Raw genomic sequence first — 22,216 nt, 5'->3', positions numbered from 1 at the left:
GCTTCTGGCGTGTATAAAGTATAAATCTGCCCTGACATCTCCAATGGGAGTGTCTGATGTTTCTGTATCTGCCCCTGCCCTTAGAAAAATTCCTTGTGATCGTGCTATAGAGACCCTTTATTAAGCACTTCCTGTTATAGGTGACAACACTTTGCGCTTGTCTGATAATATACCCCATGGTTGTCACTCTGTCACAGGGGGTGGGGAAAACAAACGCATTACACTGCCAGGGCTGTCACTATCAGGACACCCACCCTGAAAAATGCCATGCGGTCATTGCTGGGGGACAGGAAGTGGCAGCAAAGAGGCTGCAGGAGATCAACAAGACTGGGGAGGAAAATAAAAATGACCTTTGTGCACCCCCTGAGACTTGTTACACTGGGATTAAGCCCCGCCCACTTACCGGCAACTGTGACTAAACTCCACCCACAGCTTGGATATGCCCCACCCACCTACCCCATACACAGCCTTCCCACCCTCCTACCCGATACACAGCCTGCCCACCTACCTACCCTATACACAGCCTTCCCACCCTCCTACCCCATACACAGCCTTCCCACCTACCTACCCCATACACAGCCTTCCCACCTACCCCATACACAGCCTTCACGCGGTGTCGGTGCACCCTCCATGGGGACGCGGTGTCGGTGCACCCTCCATGGGGACGCGGTGTCAGTGCACGCTCCAGCAGTAGCCGGTAATTCCATCCCGAGCAGGAAGTCGTTTCAGTTTCCATTTTCAGCTTCATTTTCCCATCCACGATCTCATCACAGATCAACTCCAACCCTGGACTGCGCTGGGGCCACAGTGAGTACAGCTTGGGGTGCCCACACCCCCATCACTGACCCTGGAAGGGGGGTCAATGAGAGAATTCACAAGTTGTCTGTTTCTCTAATTAAAGCAGCCACAGCCCCGAGTAGAGAAACCGTCCTGGCCAGCAGCCGCTGGTGAAGAGCCTGGCCTTCTGTGTGGAAGCAGCAATCTCTCTGCAGTGGTGAGAAACGCCCCCTTCAGGCCCAGACACAGAGCTGTCAATTCAGAAAAGCTCACCTTCCCTGCTGATTGGACAGCTATATCTCTGACTCATCAGTGGGTGTGTCTGGTCTCTGCAGAGAGACTGCTGCTTCCACACATAGAGCCAGGCTTCTTTTATGCAGTAGACTGGCCAGAGACAGGAAGCCAAGATCTCACTACAACCCACTTCCTGTGTAGCCGAGGGACTCACCAGAGGAAGCCTGAGTCCTAATGACGGCTTCCACCATCTATTCATATCTAATCGTCCATCCTGCACAACAGCTGAAATTTCCTGCCATGCTGACAATGGAGGTCCAGCACTGACTGCCACAGCCTGTGCTCCCATCTCTGTGCAGCTCTGTAAGTCTCATATTTCATATGTGGGTCAGACAGCTCAGACATTCAGAAGACTTCAGACTCAGAGAATGGAAGTCTCAATCTTCTATATAAAGTACAGCGATGGCTGCAGAGGGGGGGACTCTGCTCTGAGTTATACAACTAAAGAGGACCTGTCACTGGACACAGACTTCATCTGATCATCGGACTGTCGTACCTCAGCACCGCCCCCTCATTCCAGCCAATCACTGAGCTGCATTCTTTTGGGAGATTGTGCTGTAGACAGGTTCTCTTAGAGCACAGAATTCAGACATTGTGCAGAAAGAGCGAAGCCCAACCCTTCCCTCCGGTACTCCGACTCTGCCGCAACTTGTCCACGGAATCCATCCAACCCACACAACCAGTTCCGGGAGTCCACAAATACACCCACCTGCCAGGTAATTGGGGTGAAGAGGGGGGTGGGCACCAGGTACCCCACTATTATAGCACTGACCTATACCAGAGCACAGTACACTGAGCCAGAGGAGCTGACACTCTAACTTCCCCCCATAGTCACACACTTTTATTATACATTTATATAGCTCTGACATATACCGCAGTGCTGTACAGAGAACACTGAGCCAGTCCTATCAGTCTCTGTACAGAGGAGCTGACACTCTAATGTCCCCCCACAGTCACACACTATTATTATACATTTATATAGCTCTGACATATACCATAGCACTGTACAGAGAACACTGAGCCAGTCCCATCAGTCTCTGTACAGAGGAGCTGACACTCTAATGTCCCCCCACAGTCACACACTATTATTATACATTTATATAGCTCTGACATATACCATAGCACTGTACAGAGAACACTGAGACAGTCCCATCAGTCTCTGTACAGAGGAGCTGACACTCTAATCTCCCCCCATAGTCACACACTATTATTATACATTTATATAGCTCTGACATATACCATAGTGCTGTACAGAGAACACTGAGCCAGTCCCATCAGTCTCTGTACAGAGGAGCTGACACTCTAATGTCCCCCCACAGTCACACACTATTATTATACATTTATATAGCTCTGACATATACCGCAGTGCTGTACAGAGAACACTGAGCCAGTCCTATCAGTCTCTGTACAGAGGAGCTGACACTCTAATTCCCCCAAGTGATGGCGTGTATTGCCTTGACTGATTGGCGGTTGTATCGGTGGGGACGCGGAGCGGTCGGGGTGATTGGAGCGGATTTGAGGTTTTCCATGTCAGCGAGTTTGATGGATTAGAGGGAAAAACAAACAGGACATGGGGGGGGGGGGGGTTGGGGAGGGTGAATCTTTCATCGGGAGAAAAGAAGCAGGACGCCACACACCCTCCATCGCTGCGCTACATTGACCGCACATCAGGAGGATCCCATGCCAGGGTTAACCCTTTACTCCAGCTTTGTGCCCGTTTGATGCCGCAGTGCATGAAGCCGAACATACAATCTGATTGTACAATCTTCTGATGTTGGAGTTTCCCCTGATTGGACACAAATTGGATGAATTGTGTAGATTGGTCCTCAGGGTTTTGTAATTAAAAGGTGATTGAACAATCAGATTGTGTCTGGGTACCATACAACTATAATCTGTGGAACACAGGGGGATTCATAATCGTTTGATCAATACCAATGTTTGTGCTGCCCGCTTTTCACCTGACCAACAGAGTGACGGCCGGTTGTTGTAGTAAACAGCCGGGATCAGTTAGTTGGTGTGGGCAGGGCAGAGCAGAGTGCCAATCAAGCGAGAGGGTTGCACAGCGGTTATGCCAGGCAAATGATCGATTGATTTTCCTTCCAGTGGCTATAGCAGGGGCTGATCTGTGTCAGATATTTGTGACCACCAGTAGGGGGCGTCATGTGATCTCTGTGGTGATACAATGTGTCTGATGATTGGTCCTCTTGGATGCAATGCATTTCTTTGCTGTTTGTTTTGTCTTCTCAGGAAATCTCTCTCCTCCCATTGGACGATGGATGCAGACGGCGATGTGGGAGGTGATTGGCCGCTCCTGTCCTGGGTCTCATCATTCCTCATGGTGTTTGGTGGAGTGGTGCCATACATCCCGCAGTACCAGGAGATCCGGAGGAGCTCCAGCACCGACGGTTTCTCCACCTGGGTCTGTCTGGTGCTGCTGGTGGCCAACATCCTCCGTATATTCTTCTGGTAGGTGGGGGAACTCCGCCTATGACCTTGACCTTGAGACCTTGAATTCGAGGTTTGGCTCCAGGCTGGGCCGGTGTATGAAATGTGATTGGAGGTCCTAGCAAGAAATCTCACTGAGGGGCCACAGTGACCACACAGGAAGTAGAACCTCCAAATCCTGACAGGGTGACAGGGGACATAATCTTCCCTATGAAGGAAGCATTGGCCGGAGTCCCCTTTTAATTCCCTTACCCCTGGATGTCCTTTATATGCAGGGTGACCGCTCCTCCAATTAGGAAGTGATTGTCCCGGGGGGGGGGGGTTTATTCTTCTCTCTGTGGTAATTAATGGCCGAGATGATTTCAGTGTCCCCGGCTGAAGGTTGTATTTAATGATCTCCTCAGATCCAAATCTGATTGTGTGCGGAATAACCGGAGCCCCTCCACCTGTCCTCACCGTCCTGGTAATAAGGCTGTCAGAATCTGGGACCCCAACACTCTTGTGGCCCCTAGTTGGCATAACAGCATCAGGGCCCCCAAATTTGCTCAAGGGACCCATAGCCAGCCCTGGTCATAAAGGGTGGAGGATGGGGGCGGTCTCCCCTCACATCACAGCAAATCCAACGATTGGCAGAAATAAAAACCTTTAGATATAAATCTGCAGCTTTAAAATGATCCTGCCAGTGTTCATGCACTTCCTCTTACATAGTTACTATGCTGTGTCCCCTAATTGTGTCCCTGTGTTGTCATCCTGTCACATGGTCTATTCAGCACATTACACAGACATAGCCCAGTGTTGTCACCGTTGGTGGACAGGAAGGACAAAGGTGACAACAGGATTTCAACAGGTAGAAATAAGATGTATTGTCCCCATGTTGTCACCAGTCCCCCACCTGACCGCCATGTTTGTTCCCTGTAGGTTTGGGAAGTTCTTTGAGTTCCCCCTGTTATTGCAGAGCCTTCTGATGATCGCCGCCATGCTGGCCATCCTGAGATTGTGCTGCTCCATCCAGACCGCCAACCGCGTCTCCACCAAACAACGCAACTTTACAGGTGAGAACCACCAGGGGGCAGCCCCGAGCGACTGAACCAGAGGAGCTGACACTCTAATGACCCTCATTATCTCCGTGCGCTGAGTGGGGTATTTGGAGACCCTAGGTAGATGGGGGGGGTATAATTTGTATTTGGTGCTGCTGCTGAAGAACTACAACTCCCAGCATGTCCTGGTGGTCTCCTCTGTTCTGTTGGACAATCATGATTGGTCGTCGGAGATATCGATACCACGAGCTGTGCTCACTGATCACATGACCGATATAAATCACATGATCTGTGTGATAATCTTAAAGATTCAGAGATCTGAATGGGGGGGGGCTTTAAAATAACCCCCCCCACACACACACCATGTGGGTGTAACCTCACTGTGATCACATGACATATATTCCAGGGTTCCCACCATCATTCCCAGGTGGGCGGAGCTTCTGTACCCCTCATTTAAGCTCCAATGAACCCCACAAACCCCCAACAACCCAATCTCATCTTCAGATCTCCCGGCGGTTGGGTCGCCCAACGTTCCAATCAGCTGAAAGATTGTACAATCAGATCTCATGATTCATGGTCAGCAGAGTGGGGGCCCCTAATTTCCTTCTCTCTCCGGGGCCCCCACAGACTGACAATCTCTTTGCTGTTTTAGTGAAGCAACAAAAATTAAGGTGAAAGTTATAAAAACATCGCCCCTCCCCCCGGAGAGGAAACCGTTTCTGTGTCACATGACTCGTTATCGCTCCCCGCCAGCACTTCCCCATTTTATTATGTAACTTGCTATAAATAAATGTTAAGGGGTCACTCTGCCGCGAGCGCTCACACACAACTCAGATATAGAAATATTCTGTTCAGCCAGTCTTGTGATCCACCACTGCCGCACTGCACAGCCGGGAGGGGTGACACCGCCATTCCCTTCTTTGGCTTTTCATTAGCACCCCCTGCTGGTACAAGCAAGAATCAGCATTATTATACATCTGAGGGTCATGTGACCTGCCGCGGCATCCAGTGCCTGAAACATGTCAGCCTGGGAGAGTTCATACATATCAGCGGTATGAATCCATTTCTGCGCCCTCCATGTTATTCCGCGCTCTCTCATCACGCCGGCTGTTACTTTGATGAATGGCGGCCATTATGAGCGCCGGCAGCCGGACTTCGCGCGGGTAATTCAGCAATAAGAATGAAATATTCGCCATCGGGGGCGTTTTATCTGCTGGGTCACACCGCCGTTTGTCTCGTTCTAAGCGCCGGGGCAAAAAGCGGTTTACTGATTGACTTGATTCACCAATGAGAGCATCTGGAGGGGCAGATCTGGGCATACACACTCCATGCAGATGTCAGACCCAGGACCCCGGGGCTGCACAATTGCCCCCACTCCATGCAATGGTTTATTCCTCAGGATGAGGGGCTCCTCAGAGGCGGGGCTCCTCAGAGGCGGGGCCAGGGCTGGGTGTGATGATGTCACACTGACCGGATTTCTCGTTCCTCTGCAGATTTCCAGCTGGCGGATTTCTGGAATTGGAGCCGATTTGAGGATTACCTGCAGTTCTGCCTCTGCCTGGGGGTCTGTGGTGCCCTCCTCACCTACCTCCTCATAGATGCCCCCATCTTCGTGGAGGGGGTCGGCCTGCTGGCTCTGATGACGGAGGCGACGCTCGGACTCCCCCAATTCCTGCAGAACAGACGTAACCAATCCACCCGGGGCATGAGGTAACAACATCTCCACGGTATATGTGAGCGATATTATCAGCCTGACCCTGGGAACAGGGAGAATAACCCCTAGTAGGGGCAAGAAGGACCTCTCCCTATTGGGGCAGATAGGACACCCTATGAGCAGGGCAGAAAGGATTTGCCCCTATTATTGCACAGAGGACACCCCTCTATTGGGGCAGGAAGAACATCAACTTTTTAGGGCAGGAAAAATACCCCCAGTAGGGCACCAAGGAAATCTCCTTACTGGGCAAGAAATGACAGACTATGGGTAGGGCAGGAAAGATTTACTCCTGCTGGGGCGATAAGAACATACCCCTGCTGGGGCGATAAGAGCATACCCCTGCTGGGGCAATAAGAACATACCCCTGCTGAGTCAATAAGAACATACCCCTTCTGGGGTAATAAGAACATACCACTGCCGGGGCGATAAGAACAGACCCCTGCCGGGGCAATAAGAACATACCCCTGCCAGGGCGATAAGAACATACCCCTGCCAGGGCGATAAGAACATACCCCTGCTTGGGCAGAAACAACATCCTCCAAGCAGAGCGGGCAGCGCTTAGAGGTGTGAAAAGGAATAGCCCCTGGTGACACAGAATATTCCCCATCTGGGGCAGAAAAGATACCCCCATAGTGGGGGCTGGGAGGCAGAGAATCTTCTTACAATGGGAAGAACCCCCCATTCCCTGGTAGGGGCAGGATAATTTACCCCTAATGAGAGAAGCACAGTCTGCAATAGGGGGAAGAAGGATTACCACCATATGGAGGGCAGTAATGTTACCCCCTAATGGGGCAGGAAGTATATACCCCCTGTCCTATTCAGCTCAGTTTTTCTATTTCTAGATGTGCCATGTCCAGCAGGGGGCAGCGGTAAATCTTTCCCTTGTCCCTGTCTGTATTTGCCCCCAGGAAAGGCGCAGAGCCCCATCCTGGCACAGGGGGTATTTTGTCTGGTGATGCGGAGTCCTCCCACCAGCCAGACGGCGCCCCCCAGACACAATTAGGAAAAGCTGCAGACAGGAATAATGAGAGTAACCCCCCCCCCATCCCCGGGGCCGATTCCCAGCAGCCGGGGCCCATCCATTGTGTCCTAGGAAAACATTGTACTCATGCAGAGAATACAGATGACATCATTTGTCACCTGGCGCTCCGGGCCAATCACCCGCCACACAGAACAGCCATGAGGATAAAGAATGACTCCGTGCCATCAGATGGCCAATTAAAGAGACGCTCCGGGGAGATGAAATCACTGCAGAACCGGGAGGATTTCTATATAAACCATAAAAATAATGTAAGGGGAGCCGCAGCCAATAAAAGAACCTGAAATCTGTATTCATATCATCAATGAGGGAATGCCAGCACTGGCAGCCAATCAGATTCTTACATTCATCAGTGCTGCCGGTATAACATGTTTTAGGTGTCAGTTAGCAGTGTGAGGAATCTTTTCAGTCCAGTGAGCCGGCTGGGGTGGCACAGGAAGCGCTGAATGGTGGTGTCACCCTTTGGTTGGAGTTCCCTTTTACGTTCCGCCATAGATAATTTTTATATTCCGAGGTTGTGAAATCCATCAGAAGGGAAATCTGCAGAATCATCGGAGAGCGGCTGGAATCTTTATTATTACCCCTCTGCTGGAGGGGGATTCACTGAGAAATGGAGGAACCCCGCCAGCAGGGGGCTCATATACAAGGGGGTGGGGGGACCACTGATGGGGGTTTGTTTAAAGGGACAGGCACCACTAGGGGTATAAGAGGGGGATGGGCACTCCTAGGGGTATAATAGAGGGACGGGCACTACTAGGGGTATAATAGGGGGATGGGCACCACTAGGGGTATAATAGGGGGATGGGCACAACTAGGGGTATAATAAAGAGACGAGCACTACTAGGGGTATAATAGGGATCTCTGTGATTGGAGGGATCTCTGTGATTGGTGGGATCTCTGTGTGATTGGAGGGATCTCTGTGATTGGAGGGATCTCTATATCTTTATGGTCACACAGTGCCAATGATTGAAGTCTTACAATATTTCCCCCTCACAGTGATTTCTTCCTGAATTGATTTCTCTGTATTTTGGTTTTAAAGAGAATAAAATGGAATCATTGCCCCGGCAGTAATAAATATTATAATTATAGATGGGATCTGGGGTGTCGGGTATTTTATTCTGGGATCAGAGCTGCACGGTGAATCACCTGTGTGAGAAGGATTTGCTGGAAGCTGCTACCTGCAATGGGCAGGAATAATACCAACAATGGCGCCACCTAGAGGCAGGATGATCTCCACCATGAACAGAATCTCCTCTCCTTGTGCAGGTCTGTGCAGAGTTCCCCTTTACTCCCTTGTTATTATCGGTGGAGTCGGTTTGTCTCTCTGACTCAAATCTTCCTGACAGATGGCTCCGTGGGATCTCCGGACTCAGCGCCAAGAAATGTGAACAAAACAGAAATATCTGATGATTAGAAATAATTATCTGCCTCGTTATAAACCGGGGACGAAGTGTCAGCTCTGAGGGTTCCATGTATGGAGTGTCAGCTCCGAGGGTTCCCTGTATGGAGTGTCAGCTCCGAGGGTTCCCTGTATGGAGTGTCAGCTCTGAGGGTTCTGGGTATGGAGTGTCAGCTCTGAGGGTTCCTGTATGGAGTGTCAGCTCTCGAGGGTTCCCTGTATGGAGTGTCAGCTCTGAGGGTTCCCTGTAAGGAGTGTCAGCTCTGAGGGTTCCTGTATGGAGTGTCAGCTCTGAGGGTTCCTGTATGGAGTGTCAGCTCTGAGGGTTCTGGGTATGGAGCATTGTGATTGGCTGGCAGTTTTGTCCTCATTTTCATCCTCTGATCATCAGACTGAAATCTGATAAAAGATCCCCAACACACAGACCCCCCTCCCCCTCTGCGGAGCCCCCCAGATCCTCTCCCTGGAATGCCGGCACCATCTGATCTATTGTTAAGAAGACGCTCGCCATTGTGCTGGAGATTTTTATCAGAGTCGCCTTTTATTTCTCCTCGGCAGAGATTGGAGATCAGACAACGCGTTCCCTCGCTGTTTGATGTTCCGCTGGCGGGGAATTTTATCCGCAATGTGCCGGAGGCCTCTGAAGATAAGAAAACGAGAAAACGATCATAGAACCGACACAGAGAACACAGAACGGTAAGATGAGAAAAGGGGAACTCCAGAGATAACGAAGAGACAAACCTGGAGAACTCCAATTTACAAAGGAAGTTTTGTCTTTAATGCCCTGTCTGTGCAGTGTGACCCCACCAGGGATCATGTGACCGGGTGACAACCCAGAAGACCAATTAGGAGGCACAGATGGAGTGTTGTCACCCCATGCAGGAAGTGCCTGGAAAAGGCCCTCCATGGCAGGATCACAGGATTTAAATGAAAGCAGAAGCAGATCTGTTCTCACATTGTGCATGAAATAAAAGTCTAGACAGACTGTGAGTCACGGCGGCGGTGTGCGGTAGATCTGTTCTGTGTGTGTGAATTGTCATCGCCCCAGACGCAGCGCTCTCCATCATGGCGTCCGCCCCAGGGTGACATGTTTATTAAATTCCCTAAATCGCTGCCATTCCTCCCAGCACGCCGAGGATCATCACACAAATTATCATCAGATAGCGCCAGTGCCACGCCAAGTGCCCGCTCCAAAAAAAATTACATCCGTAACGCATTCCAAACAATTCACCCAACACGCCGGATGGAATGCAATACATATTGATGGTGGCCACATTTCAATGAGCGCGGCCCTAGGGGCCACCACCGCCGGCCCAAGTCTACTAAGTGCTGCTACAGCCTGATCCTCATACAGGGGAAGTGCAGGGAATTCTGCGTTGTCACCACCAATTATTTTGTAAAGGTTCAGTCCATGCATCTTCCTGACTCCGCCCACTCCGATTATTATTTGGGGCCCCTATCTCCTGTTGCATCATGGGAGCTTGGACCCCTGATACAGCACATACCATCATGTATGACCCCCATAGATATGTCCGGGTCCCTACCATCTCGCTGTGTACAATCTCCCCAAGCGAGGATCACAAAGAGCGGGGCCACACCTGTGCCTGATTGGTAAATCCATCCTTTGGTTTCCCTGTGAGTTTGGATCTGATTGGTGGAAATCTGACCATTCCGGTACTGAACCCAACAATCTGCACCTCATCCACCACTGGGGGGCGATAAATCACTGTGGCCCCTGGTGGGGTGTGAGTGCGAGGTCACCTGCACTGTACAGACTGAGCCTGCTGGAGGAGCCAGTTTAGGAGACGTCACCCTCCTCTGTGTGCTTGTGGGCGGGGCAATAGTAGGTTCCGAGAGGGTGGGGCTACAACAAACTAGCTGCACTTTCACAGGCTCTGATTGGTCAATAAATATCCCATTAAAGGTGCTGACATCTCAGGGTGCCGCCCATTATAGAGCCCAACCAGGTCACATGGTTCTCCTTGTGCAACCTCCCTCTCATGCACAGGGTGTGTGGGGACGAAAGGACTCAGAAGGAGGGCGGGGCTAGAACCCAGGAAAACAATGGCGGAAATTTGGATGAGGAACCATGGCAGGGGTCACAAGAGTCACACACTGCACACCAGCTGAAATGTGAAATCAGGCTGACATGCAGAGTGCCTCCACAATGATCTCACAGATATGGTGATTGGCTGAGCTCCGTCTGTTATATCCTCCTGATACGAAGGGGCCGGCTCAGCCCCGGGGTCACCGCGATATTTATAGAACCGATATTAGCCGGTAATTCAATCATTACCTCCGGCGCTCAGCGAACAGATCAATAAATTTCCTAAATCATATCACGCTGCGTCCAATCATCTCCCTCCAATGCTCTGACAGCACATGAAACCAGCTGGGGGGAGGGGGGGTGCAGGGGACCATGTGATGTGTCATGTGATCAGAGCTATGCCGTGGCATCATGTGATCAGAGCAATGCCGTGGCATCATGTGGTCAGAGCCATGCCGTGGCATCATGTGCTAGGAGCTATGCCGTGGCATCATGTGGTCAGAGCCATGCCATGGCATCATGTAATCAGAGCTATCCCATGGCATCATGTGATCAGAGCCATGCCGTGGCATCATGTGTTCCGGTGAGCAGGGTTCTGCCCCTAGATGGGTTTTTGGGAATTTGTGCTGAGCCCCCCATGACTTCCTGTCCCAGAGACACAACAGGAAGTAAGAGGAATTCCCCTGTGAATAGCAGTAGCTTAGTGTAAAGCCGCATACACACGTCCAATCATTGTCACGATCCTTTCCAACGACTAACGATTGCACGATGCATGAAGGAGCTCCGTACACCCAGCATTGTTTTGCTCTATGGAGAGGGGAGAATCCTGGAGCAGCACCCCACTGTGCGCTCTCCCCCTTCCCTCGCATTAAGATCGCTAGTCGTCCATCGCTCGTAGATCTGCCAGGACGGTTGTTCAGGTGATGGACGGGGGGGCGCTGTACACACGCCAGATTGGCCGATATTGAACGAGAACCATTGGACGTGTGTACGTAGCTTAAAGGTTTCACCTCACCTCCTGCTCTGCTGACCTTTGTACCCTTCCCCCATTTCCCCCCAAAATGCCGCCATGTGCATTGCTCTCCAGCGCCACCTTCAGGCATCACCTGGGGTCACCATCTACTTCCCGGACTTCCTGGGGGGGGCGGGGGGGTGACAGAGCCCCAATAGGCAGAATGTCAGGGTGGGGTGCTGTGTATGTGAGGCCCTCACTTCTTGTTGGCTCCGGGGCCCGCTGGGCATCCTGTGTGATTGGCCGGCGTGGTTGCAGTGTTTGCTGATCATTAGGCGGTGAGGTGACAACTTCTCATCAATAATTCACCAATCAGGAAAGGAGATGAAGCTGGGTCAGCGGAGGGGGAAGGGGGGCTGGATGGGGGACCTAGGGGCTATTGGCGGTGTGTCAGCAGAGTACCCCCGGATTATACCCCCCTGGCACGGTACTCGGCCTGACACCAGGGCAGCCGCTCCATATGGGACCCATTAAAAATGATGAATGGCCCTTCAGGGGAACTCCGCACCCGAAAACAAACAACGTTCAAACTGAAACATTCACCGCCAATCTTGGGAAAGGAACCGGACAGAAAAATGGAAACTGCAAAGTCAGGGGCCGCATTAACACTCATGTAACACCTCCTGCCTGCGGGTGAACTACATACCCCAGCATGCCCAGCCACCGATAATACCGGTAAAATGCACCGGATTCAGAAGGATTTGTATGGTGCCTCTATGTAGGACTGCAGCTTCCTGTCACATGACTCCATGTATCCTCCAATCAGAATGCAGCATGGGCTCTCGTAGAGAGAATGTGAAGGTCATGTGACAACCGCCTGAAGCAACATACATGTTCATATGTGACTGACACGTGTCCTTAAAGGGCCAGATCACCATAAAGTGACTGCGGGGGGCCCCCGGCACTGTGTAGATTCCGCCATTCTTCCTCCCGGAGTTCCTGTCCCCGGTACATGAAAGTGAATTAGTGCCGGCTTTGATCTGGTGAGGTCATTAGAGAATGATTGCAAATCAATAAACCTGCCGGAGGAATCACATGAAGGGGATTTGGAGGAACTCCGGACCCCATCAGAGGGAAAATGGCTTGTTATACTGGATGGACAAAATAATGTGAACCCCCACAATGATGGGCCCTGGTAATCCTCCATCATACAAAGACAGTGCAGACATTGGGCTTCTCCAGACTTGTGGTCAGTCTGGTGGGGGCCCTTTTTTGTTCCCTCATGACCGGGCCCCTGTGTGTCCAGGAGCCAAAAATATCCGCTGAATTTAAATAAGCTAACAAGGAACCTGCTGATAGGAGGAGAGAGCAGAGAGAGGAGCTCACCAGTCTGCTGCTTCTCCTTTATAGTCCAGTCACATGCTGGGGGAGGGGAGCTCTCTCTGTTAACCGGAGGAATGTGAGCAAAGCAGTGTGAATGTCAGGCAGTGGATGGACATGTGTAGATATTTCTCTCTCTTCAGCTTCTAATGACCTGTCACCTCGGAGTTCCGGCAGCTGAGAAATTGAATTGACACTTTTATGTAGAACAGAGAATTTCTGTGTCCCCAGGGTGAAAGATTCTCTGTACGTGTCACAGATATTCCCAGCAATTCCCATATCATTCACCTAGTGCTCCTGATATTACCCCCCTCCCCCCTTCAGAAGAGGGAGAATCCCCACTTGGGGCATTGAGGGTACCTGTCTGTGATCACGCCCCCTTATTAGCATATTACACCTGTGTGCATTAGATACCTGAGAAGCTCCGCCTCCACAGAGCTTCTCCTATTTTGCTCCAATCAGGGCTGTGCTAGTTAAAGCTGAGGGGGCGGGGCACAGACACAACTGTATAATATCTATGAGACCCCCAATGTGAGGGGGCGCCCCAAGATCACTGCACATGAATGAAGAATTGGTGACAGGTTCTCTTTAGGGTTCTCTCAATGAATTGCACAGCTGCAGCCCCATATATGGAAATGGGTGGAGCCAGATCACTGCCACGGCAGTGGCGCAGTACAGGCTTGCACTTTGCTCCTTGGCTGATGTTCAGTGAGGATGCTGATTGGCTGATGTCACTGTGTGTGTTAGCGTGAGAATATCTTACATCCAATCAGATTGTATGAAATGTGTAATGATAATATAATTATTGTGCTCCTCCCCCTCTTATCCTGCTCAGGGGAGGAGCTGTATGTACAGAAGCCTAGAATGGTGAACCACCATAACCCCACCCCTGGGGTTCTGCCTTACCCCCACATTCTGGTATAAGGAATGTTCCTTTAAACACCCGACCTTCCTCCCCTCCCCCCTCATCCTTTGATGGCAGAACTCCGCTCACATGAATATATAATTCAGGAAACATTCAGCTCGGTGTCACCGATTTCCTTTACAAGGATCCTAATTACGGCAGATGAAGAGCTGAGCCGCTGGCGTTGTCTGACCCGGCGATGTCAATTATTGATCGGTGATTTGCATGGCGCTCGGCCTCGTTAGGTAATTAAAGGGAAACCAGGAACCCATCAGACTGGAGGGCGCAGGGAGATTCAGTGACACAAGGAGCCAATCCTAAAGAGGACCTGTCACTAGATATATGAGGAATGTGACCCTTCCAGGTGTTTATTACCTCTCAGAGATCACATGACTCCTCCCTGGCAACTCCAGAAGGACGGAGCCAGCTTTGTTCAGGCATCACCCCGGGTCACCATATACTTCTTGGGCTGAGATCCCGGGTTAGAGGTGACCCCACCATGGAAATCCAAATGTCTGACACAGATCAGCCCCTGCTGCAGTGATAGGAGACTGAGGAAATGCTGCCTGCAGCAGACTGATGACTGGGGGGTTGCTGTGTAATATGTAATATTCAGGTCAGGGTATAAAAAAAGGAACCCCAGATGGTTAGAACCCCTGTCAGGCTTTTTTTGCCCCTCCCCCACGAGGTCCATCAGATCTCCATATTAGGTAAATATAAGGCGATTTATTTCAGAGATCTACAATTCCCTCCCCCACACACAGAGGAATCCACTTCATAAAAATACATTTCATAAAATACAGAATCAGCCAATCAGAAGGGGAATCCACCCAAAACTGATCCCTGGGCGGGGCTGCCTGGCTCAGTCTGCTGGGATTCCAGAGGGGAGTCTCACTCCTTCCGCTGCATTGCCCCTACATGTGGGCGGAGCCAGACATTCAGATCCCCTGCAGACAGAGGAGACATGAGCGCCCCCTGCTGTATCAGTTTTGGGTGGGGTGATCTGGATTCTATAAGGTGCAGGCTGCATGGCTCTCATCCTGTTCCTGGCTTCATTAGCAAGTCTCTGACCTGGAACCAGGTGTTCAGACTTCACTGGCTGCATGCTTGTTCCAGGTCAGGGTGAAGGCGCTGTGTCAGGAGGCATTATCCTCTGGGAGTGCAGAGCGCTCAGTTCTGGAGGTGACCCCGGAAGTCCGGCGCCATCACTTCCCGTTGTAGAAGTATTTGTAGGTCTCCTCGGACGCCAGGCTGTCGGTGTCGTTGAAGGTGTCGCTCTCCCCTGATTGGTTGGCGTCGTTCCCCCTCACCAGCCGGCTGTGCAGCCTCTCCTGGTCCCGTTTGAGCTCGGAGTATGAGCGGGAGAAGGTGTGGAAGATGGAGGTGGCAGGGAAGGCCATGATGAGGATGCCGCTGAGGATGCTGCTGAGGGCCACCACCTGGCCGGGGATGCTGCGGGGCACCATGTCGCCATAGCCCACCGTGGTCATAGAGATGATGGCCCACCAATAGGAAGCCGGCACGCTGGTGAACTCCTGGCACCGGCCCATCTCGTTCTCGGCCAGGTGGACCAGAGGGGCGAACAGGGTGACGGCCACACACAGGAAGAGCAGGAGGAGGCCGAACTCCCGGGTGCAGCGCCGGACGGTGAGGCCCAAAGTCTGGAGGCCCAAAGAGTGGCGGGCCAAGCGCATGACGTAGAGGATCCTCAGGGCCCGCAGAACCCTCAGCACCAGGCCGATCTTCTCCAGGTACAAATTACCCCCCGGCTTCTCCTCCGAATTCTGCTCGTCCTCCACAATCAGGGAAACGTAATACGGGAGGATGGCCAGGGCATCGATGATATTCAGGGGCCCCCGGAAGAACTGGCACTTACTCCTCGCCTGGACGAAACGCAGGAGGAACTCCAAGGAGAACCAAGCAACGCAAACCGACTCGATGACGAAGATATTGTAACATTTCCGGGAGCATTCCCCCTGCAAAGAGAGAGCGAGAGGTCAGTGCACGGGGTCACCCCTAGAGTGTCCCTAATACAATGGCGGTGTCCCCAATACAATGGCCATGTCCCCAATACAATGGCGGTATCTCCAATACAATGGCGGTGTCCCCAATACAATGGCGGTGTCCCCAATACAATGGTGGTGTCCCCATCCCCCTTTAAAGAAAGACAGGAGAGGTCAGTGCACGGGGTCACCCCTAGAGTGTCCCTAATACAATGGTGGTGTCCCCAATACAATGGCAGTGTCCCCAATACAATGGTGGTGTCCCCAATACAATTTTGGTGTCCCCATCCCCCTGCAAAGAGAGAGGGAGAGGTCAGTGCACGGGGTCACCCCTAGAGTGTCCCTAATACAATGGCGGTGTCCCCAATACAATGGCCGTGTCCCCAATACAATGGCCGTGTCCCCAATACAATGGTGGTGTCCCCATCCCCCTTTAAAGAAAGACAGGAGAGGTCGGTGCATGGGGTCACCCCCAGGGTGTCCCCAATACAATGGTGGTGTCCCCAATACAATGGTGGTGTCCCCAATACAATGGCGGTGTCCCCAATACAATGGCGGTGTCCGCAATACAATGGCGGTGTCCCCAATACAATATCTGTATCCCCATCCCCCCACCAATAGCTGAACCTTTCCCATTATTACTGAGCCCCGCATTCTGTCTTTTGCCCCTTTCCCCCTTCAGTGCTGCTGATCTCCTGCAGCCTATATGACCCCCCAGGCTGGATTCCTATTGGTGACAACGGAGGTCGCTGGGAGTGGACGCTGCAGGGGGGTGAGCTCAGAATCCATGTTCTCCCCCCTGGGGTCACCCCGGATATCTGTATGGTGTCAGTGATCCCAGGACTCCCATCATCCCCAGATAACTCCCATCAGACTCCCTGCACTGCAATGGAGAAGGGGGAGGGGTCCCAGGGATGATTTTGTCCCTCTCAGGATTTCTGGAAATGCTGAAAAAGATGAAGGGGAAACCCGAGACCCCCAAACACCGGAACCGACAACAGCGCCGACCCACCAGAACCACCGACAGTTATACCACAGAGAATGTGGGGGCCCAGAGACTGCGGGATGTCACCTGGGGCCCCCAGAACAAGGGCACACTGACACCTGGGGCCCCAAGAACAATGACACACTGACACCTGGGGCCCCCAGAACAATGACACACTGACACCTGGGGCCCCCACAGCTTACCATGTGAATGTATTGCCGGTGAAGAGACATCGCACACAATGCCGCACACAATGCCGCTCCTCCACATTTCACTAATAACTAAAACTTCCAAACGGCCGGCGAGTTATCCGTCTCTGCAGAGATTGGTTGGCAGGATCAGCGCCGGGTGACACCGAGGATTTACGGCAGATCGGGGGCGGGGAGGCGAATCGGATTATTAGCGGGGAGATGGAATATTTCATGGCCATCAATTTGTTTTATTCTCTTAATATGAGAACAGAAAATCGCAGAACAGCCGCAATCTCCCCGGACCCCGGGAACCGACAATTCTGGAAATTATACAATCAGCTTCAACAAAATGATTACAGTGAGCAGCCCCAGAGATCACAAATCTGCCCCCCTTTAATAAATCTGCCCCCCCTTTAGTAAATCTGCCTCCCCTCCTTTATTAAATGAAATCTGCTCCCAGTGAAATCTGTCCCCCGCCTTTAAAAAATCTGCACCCTTCAATAAATCTGCCCGAACTTTAATAAATCTGCCCCCCACCCCCCCTTTAGTCTTGCCCAGTTGTATCAGCGCATCTCCTGGGCTGAAATTCCTACCTCTGATTTCACTGGGAGCTTCTCACAATTTGCATTAGAAGCTGCAGCAAGTCAGATAAAGCCCCGCCTCATTTCCTGGCTGGAGGATGTCCAGCACCATCTAGCTCCTCCCAGTCTGACTGTGTCTGGCCCCGCCCCTTCCACGCATTGGATTTCAGCATTACCTGGGGTAGATTTGGGCGTTGTCTGAGGTGGTCAGTATGTAAATGAGGTCTGTCTAGCACCGCCCACTCCTCCAGACTGACACCCACCCATCAAGGCTTTATATTTACATAACTCCTCCCACAAGCTGTCTGCCTGTATCAGGGCTCCTGGGTGCTGTGATGATTTAATGAAGCTATGAACAGCCCCTCCCCCTGCTGGCCCCTCCCATCAGCCATGATCTGCCTGCATTGCATAGAGAAGCACAGAGGAGGAACCATAGAAAGGGAAATATAAGAAGAATGAACTTCTGTAACAGTCCTTGCACCAAGCTGGTCCCTCCCCCTGCATAAGGACCCCACTTCATGACTCCCCTATGGGGACAGCAGCCACCTTGCTGAACATTCACCTGAACATTCACCTGAAGTCCCAGCCATGGATATGGCATCCCCTGCACAGCCTCCATTCCCTCTCCAGTGACTCCGCCAGCACAGAGCACTGCAGGGGGAGGACCGGAAGTCCAATAATAATACTGGGGGGCATTTTGTAGCACAAATTATTCTTATATATATTATTATATGGGGTCACCGGCTACACAGAGATTGCAGAGGATGGTGAGCACAGCGCCCCCTGCTGTAGGACCCCGCCGTATATTAATCCCCCATCAACCCAGATTGGTGTCCCCGCTGCCATTATTATGAGTTGGCCGCCTCATTAAAGGGGCTTTACAATCACATTAAGGGGCAGATTGAGCTGTGCGGTGACCACAGAGGATCAGTGACAACAATCTGTTACATGGACCCCAAGCTGGGGGCATTTATTTGGCTCCGAGTGATAAATAATTCTCATCTGGAATGAAATATTCCCCCTCCCCCGTCTCAGTGCTGCTGATCCCCTGCAGACTCTGTGCTGCCACTTCCTGTCACCCCACGGATGACCCCAGGGCATTTCTCAGGGCGGTGACAACAGAGGGCCATGGCTGTGTAATGTGTGCTGGAGGAGTCACCATCAGCAGAACATGTGACCAGGTGACAACACCAGAGAACTAATGGCAGACAGGGACAGAGCATTGTCACCCTATAACAGGATGCACCTGAACAAGTTCCTTCATGGCAGGATCACCAGGGGTTATTATAGTGAAACCCGCAGATTTTAATAAATCATCATAAAATAAAATCAGTGAGATCAACCAGAGAGAAGTAATGGCGAGAGTTATGTACAACACCCCATCCATACAGGAAATGAGGACGGAATAACAGAAACCCCGTTTTAGTATTATGCGGGGGCCCAGTAGGTGGAGATTAATAAAGTATAATAAGGGGGGGTATACTGAGAGATTTGCCCAGGTGGAGATATGTGAATCTTCCTGCCTGAGTGTTAGGATTGGGGGACTGACCAGTGAAAGTCCTTTTTTTAGTTGCCCTGTTTAGTGCCCCTTACTGGGGGTTTAATGAGGGGGGAATGGAGGGGTAATACCAGGACAGGAAGAGGAGGATGAAGATGACAGCACCTGGAAGGGGAGCGGAATGATCCTTTCATTATAAAGAGTGGAGTTCTACTTTAATGTTGGATCAGTGCTGCCACCTAGTGTGCCAATCCTAGAATGACATGGATGACTACTTTCCCCATCCGCGGTGATCAGCTCCGACCCCCCCAACCTTCCATCTCCAGCTGCTTCTATATTTCCTAATTTCGTGTTTTCTCTGCTCTTTCGTGTCACAGAATTGTCCGGCGTGCTGGGAAATGTCTGCGCCAGGAGGATTTGCTGTCCGGGGTCTCATATTGACCAATCAGAGCGAAGGACAGTGCATCAACTCAGATATAGGAAGTAATGTGACTGGTTGCTCGGGGTTACAGCGCATGGAGAATCCGTTCAGCATTACTGACCCCCCCATTATACACGGTCACCCCCCCAGCTCACTCACCCTGTCCTCCTCCTCCCGCAGGTCAGGCATGGTACTGACGCACAGATTGATGGCGGTGGTGGCCACGAAGAGGATGGACAGGCAGGCGAACACTTTCCCGGGAATGCCGGACTGCGGATTCTCCACCATATCGCGCAGCTTATTCATGCAATGCCCCGTCCTGGATTGGTCTTCCAGGACGCAGATGGTCTCGCAGTTCCTCTGCGCCTCCTCCTGCTTGCGGATGTCCTCCAGGTCCTCCAGCTTCTGGAAGAGTTTGCGCAGGCAGCAGCGCTCCAGGTTGGACTCCTCGATTCCCCAATAGGTCAGCTCATCCTGGAAGGACAAGGCGCACATTTCCCGCAGGAGGCGGAGCTTACCGGCCGCCAGGAAGCTGACGATCATCCCGAAGGCGCAGGGGTTCCGGTCGAAGAAAAACTCGTTGGTGTCTTCGTCAAAGTCGTCGCAGATCTGAATGATCTCCTCGTAGCTGCTGCAGAACCTCAATCGGCCCAGTCGGGTCATAGGGAAGTCGTCCAGCGTGCTCCATGGCAGGAGGTAGCGGTTGCCCCCCACGTTGATGATGATCTCACGTTTTAGGTCGGCGGCGTAGATCTGCTCGGGGTGGTAGATTTGCTGCGCCCGCTGGTACCTCACCCCCTTCACCGGCTGAGACTCGGCGGCGATGGGGAAGAAATGGTTGAGCGTGCTGCTGGACGTATAGCTGAGGTTGCTGTAGTCGTGCTCGCTGCCTCCGGAGATTATAGGCATCGCTGACCACTAGGTGTCGCTTCGCACGCCTGGCCTGTGACAACAAAACACAATCGTCAGAAATTGTCAGGTGTGGGGACACACAGATCTCATTGGACGAGTCTGATCTGTACGGACATTTGTCATTTTCACATGCAATCACATTCCGCCTTCCTTTGTCTTATCTCTGCTGAACTCCTGCAGCCTCTTTACTCTCACTTCCTGTCTACAGCCACCCCAGCGATGGCCACAGGGCATTTCTCAGGGCCGGTTCCCTGATGGTGACAACATTGGGCCTTGTCTGTATAATGTGTCCTGAATTGGCCACTTGTATTCCCTATCTGATATGGTGACAACACAGCAGCACTATTGTAAGACACAGAGCGTTGTCACTCTATAACAGGAAGCTCCTAAACCGTCACATCTCCTGGCAGGATCATCCAGGAGTTTTTTTTTTTTTTTATTAAAATTGGAGATTAAATGGGTTAAAAATTTCTCTGATGCCATGAATTTGTGAAAGTTGATATGAGATTCAGAGAATGTTCAGAGATTCATCAGATTATAAATTCCGACATGTCCCCAAAAATGTAACAAAACAGTGAGATGGGGAAATAAAGACGAATAATAAAATCAATGTAGCGAATGAACTAAAATCGTTAGAATATGAATTCTCATATCAGTCACTGATTGGATGATGTATGATTCACCCAATGCTAATTATTCATATGTCGAAAGATGGAGTGAATCCTGCAATATATCAGAGCTGGGCAGAGAATGATTCCCCGGTGTACAACGGTGGTCTGTGTGTGTGTGCCCAGCAGCCGACATATAATTCCAGGATGAGGAATAAAACCCCAAAAATAGGGAATGATCCCCACAAATCCCGGGCAGCTCCTCATTGTCATCATTCAGTGTCAGAATATTCTACATACAACTTACATACGTGTATATGACACACAGGACACACACAGGCGCTGCACATAACACACATACATATAACACAGATATATAACATACATATAACACGTATATCATTCTCATATAACACATGTGGCCCCCCTGGATATCTTTTCCTCCTCTTATAGAGATGATGAAGCCCAGTGATGGGTTCCGGGCGGAGGGATGACACCATATGATATCCTACGACATGACAGATGATGGTGAGAGATTATTGTTATTATTATATTAATAAACATGATTTATATAGCGCCAACATATTCCGCAGCGCTGTACATGAAATAGGATGATAATATAATATGACGGGTGATAAGTTGGTGATGGGGGGGGGCAGAGGCTGCGCTGACTTTATAGCCTCCAATGGAACTTTCTATGGATGAAATGTAAATCCCCGGATTTTTTATAATCCCATGGAATCAGCTGAATATTAGGGAAGAGGATGGGATGAGCCCCAATGTTCTGGATAGGATGAAGTGTGGGGGGCAGTTGGGCACCTTTGGGGTCCAGGGATTATACCCGGGGACAGAACTTCCCACTCTGGGCAGTGAGGAGCCACAGCAGGAGATTTGTATGCTGGGAATGATGGGGACCTCTGCAGAGAGTCTCCGGATGGGTGCAGATGACATTCATTGTAACCCATGTAAACATAACATGAACTTGGATAGGGATGAGCTGTGCCATGTGGGGGGGGGTTGTGTATGGGG

At 51.3% G+C, this 22,216-nt stretch overlaps 2 protein-coding genes across 3 annotated transcripts in view; one reads left to right on the top strand and one right to left on the bottom strand.

Moving 5' to 3' along the window:
- The window catches only part of LOC140338278 (solute carrier family 66 member 2-like), a 9,247-nt gene extending 1,691 nt beyond the window's left edge, over positions 1-7,556 (top strand). The window contains exons 1-4 of one of the 2 annotated variants that reach the window (XM_072422424.1): positions 1,138-1,787; positions 3,319-3,537; positions 4,435-4,568; positions 6,047-7,556. In XM_072422424.1, coding sequence (XP_072278525.1) covers positions 3,344-3,537; positions 4,435-4,568; positions 6,047-6,267 — 549 coding nt within the window. In that variant the 5' untranslated portion in view covers positions 1,138-1,787; positions 3,319-3,343 and the 3' untranslated portion in view covers positions 6,268-7,556. Of the gene's footprint in view, positions 1-1,137; positions 1,788-3,318; positions 3,538-4,434; positions 4,569-6,046 lie in introns of those variants that run through there. The other variant, XM_072422425.1, reaches the window with a different exon arrangement.
- Positions 7,557-14,663: 7,107 nt separating this feature from the next.
- KCNG4 (potassium voltage-gated channel modifier subfamily G member 4) overlaps positions 14,664-22,216 on the bottom strand; it is an 8,119-nt gene continuing 566 nt past the window's right edge. The window contains exons 2-3 of the mRNA XM_072422510.1: positions 19,827-20,610; positions 14,664-15,964 (exon numbers count right to left, since the gene is read on the bottom strand). Of these exons, the coding sequence (XP_072278611.1) occupies positions 15,194-15,964; positions 19,827-20,576 (1,521 nt within the window). The 5' untranslated portion in view covers positions 20,577-20,610 and the 3' untranslated portion in view covers positions 14,664-15,193. The remainder of the gene's footprint in view (positions 15,965-19,826; positions 20,611-22,216) is intronic.

The sequence above is a fragment of the Pyxicephalus adspersus genome, chromosome 9 (genome assembly GCF_032062135.1).
Source record: "Pyxicephalus adspersus chromosome 9, UCB_Pads_2.0, whole genome shotgun sequence".
Taxonomy (NCBI): Eukaryota; Metazoa; Chordata; class Amphibia; order Anura; family Pyxicephalidae; genus Pyxicephalus; species Pyxicephalus adspersus.
Note: the sequence above shows the minus strand (reverse complement) of the source record. Positions and strands in the feature narration are given on the sequence as shown.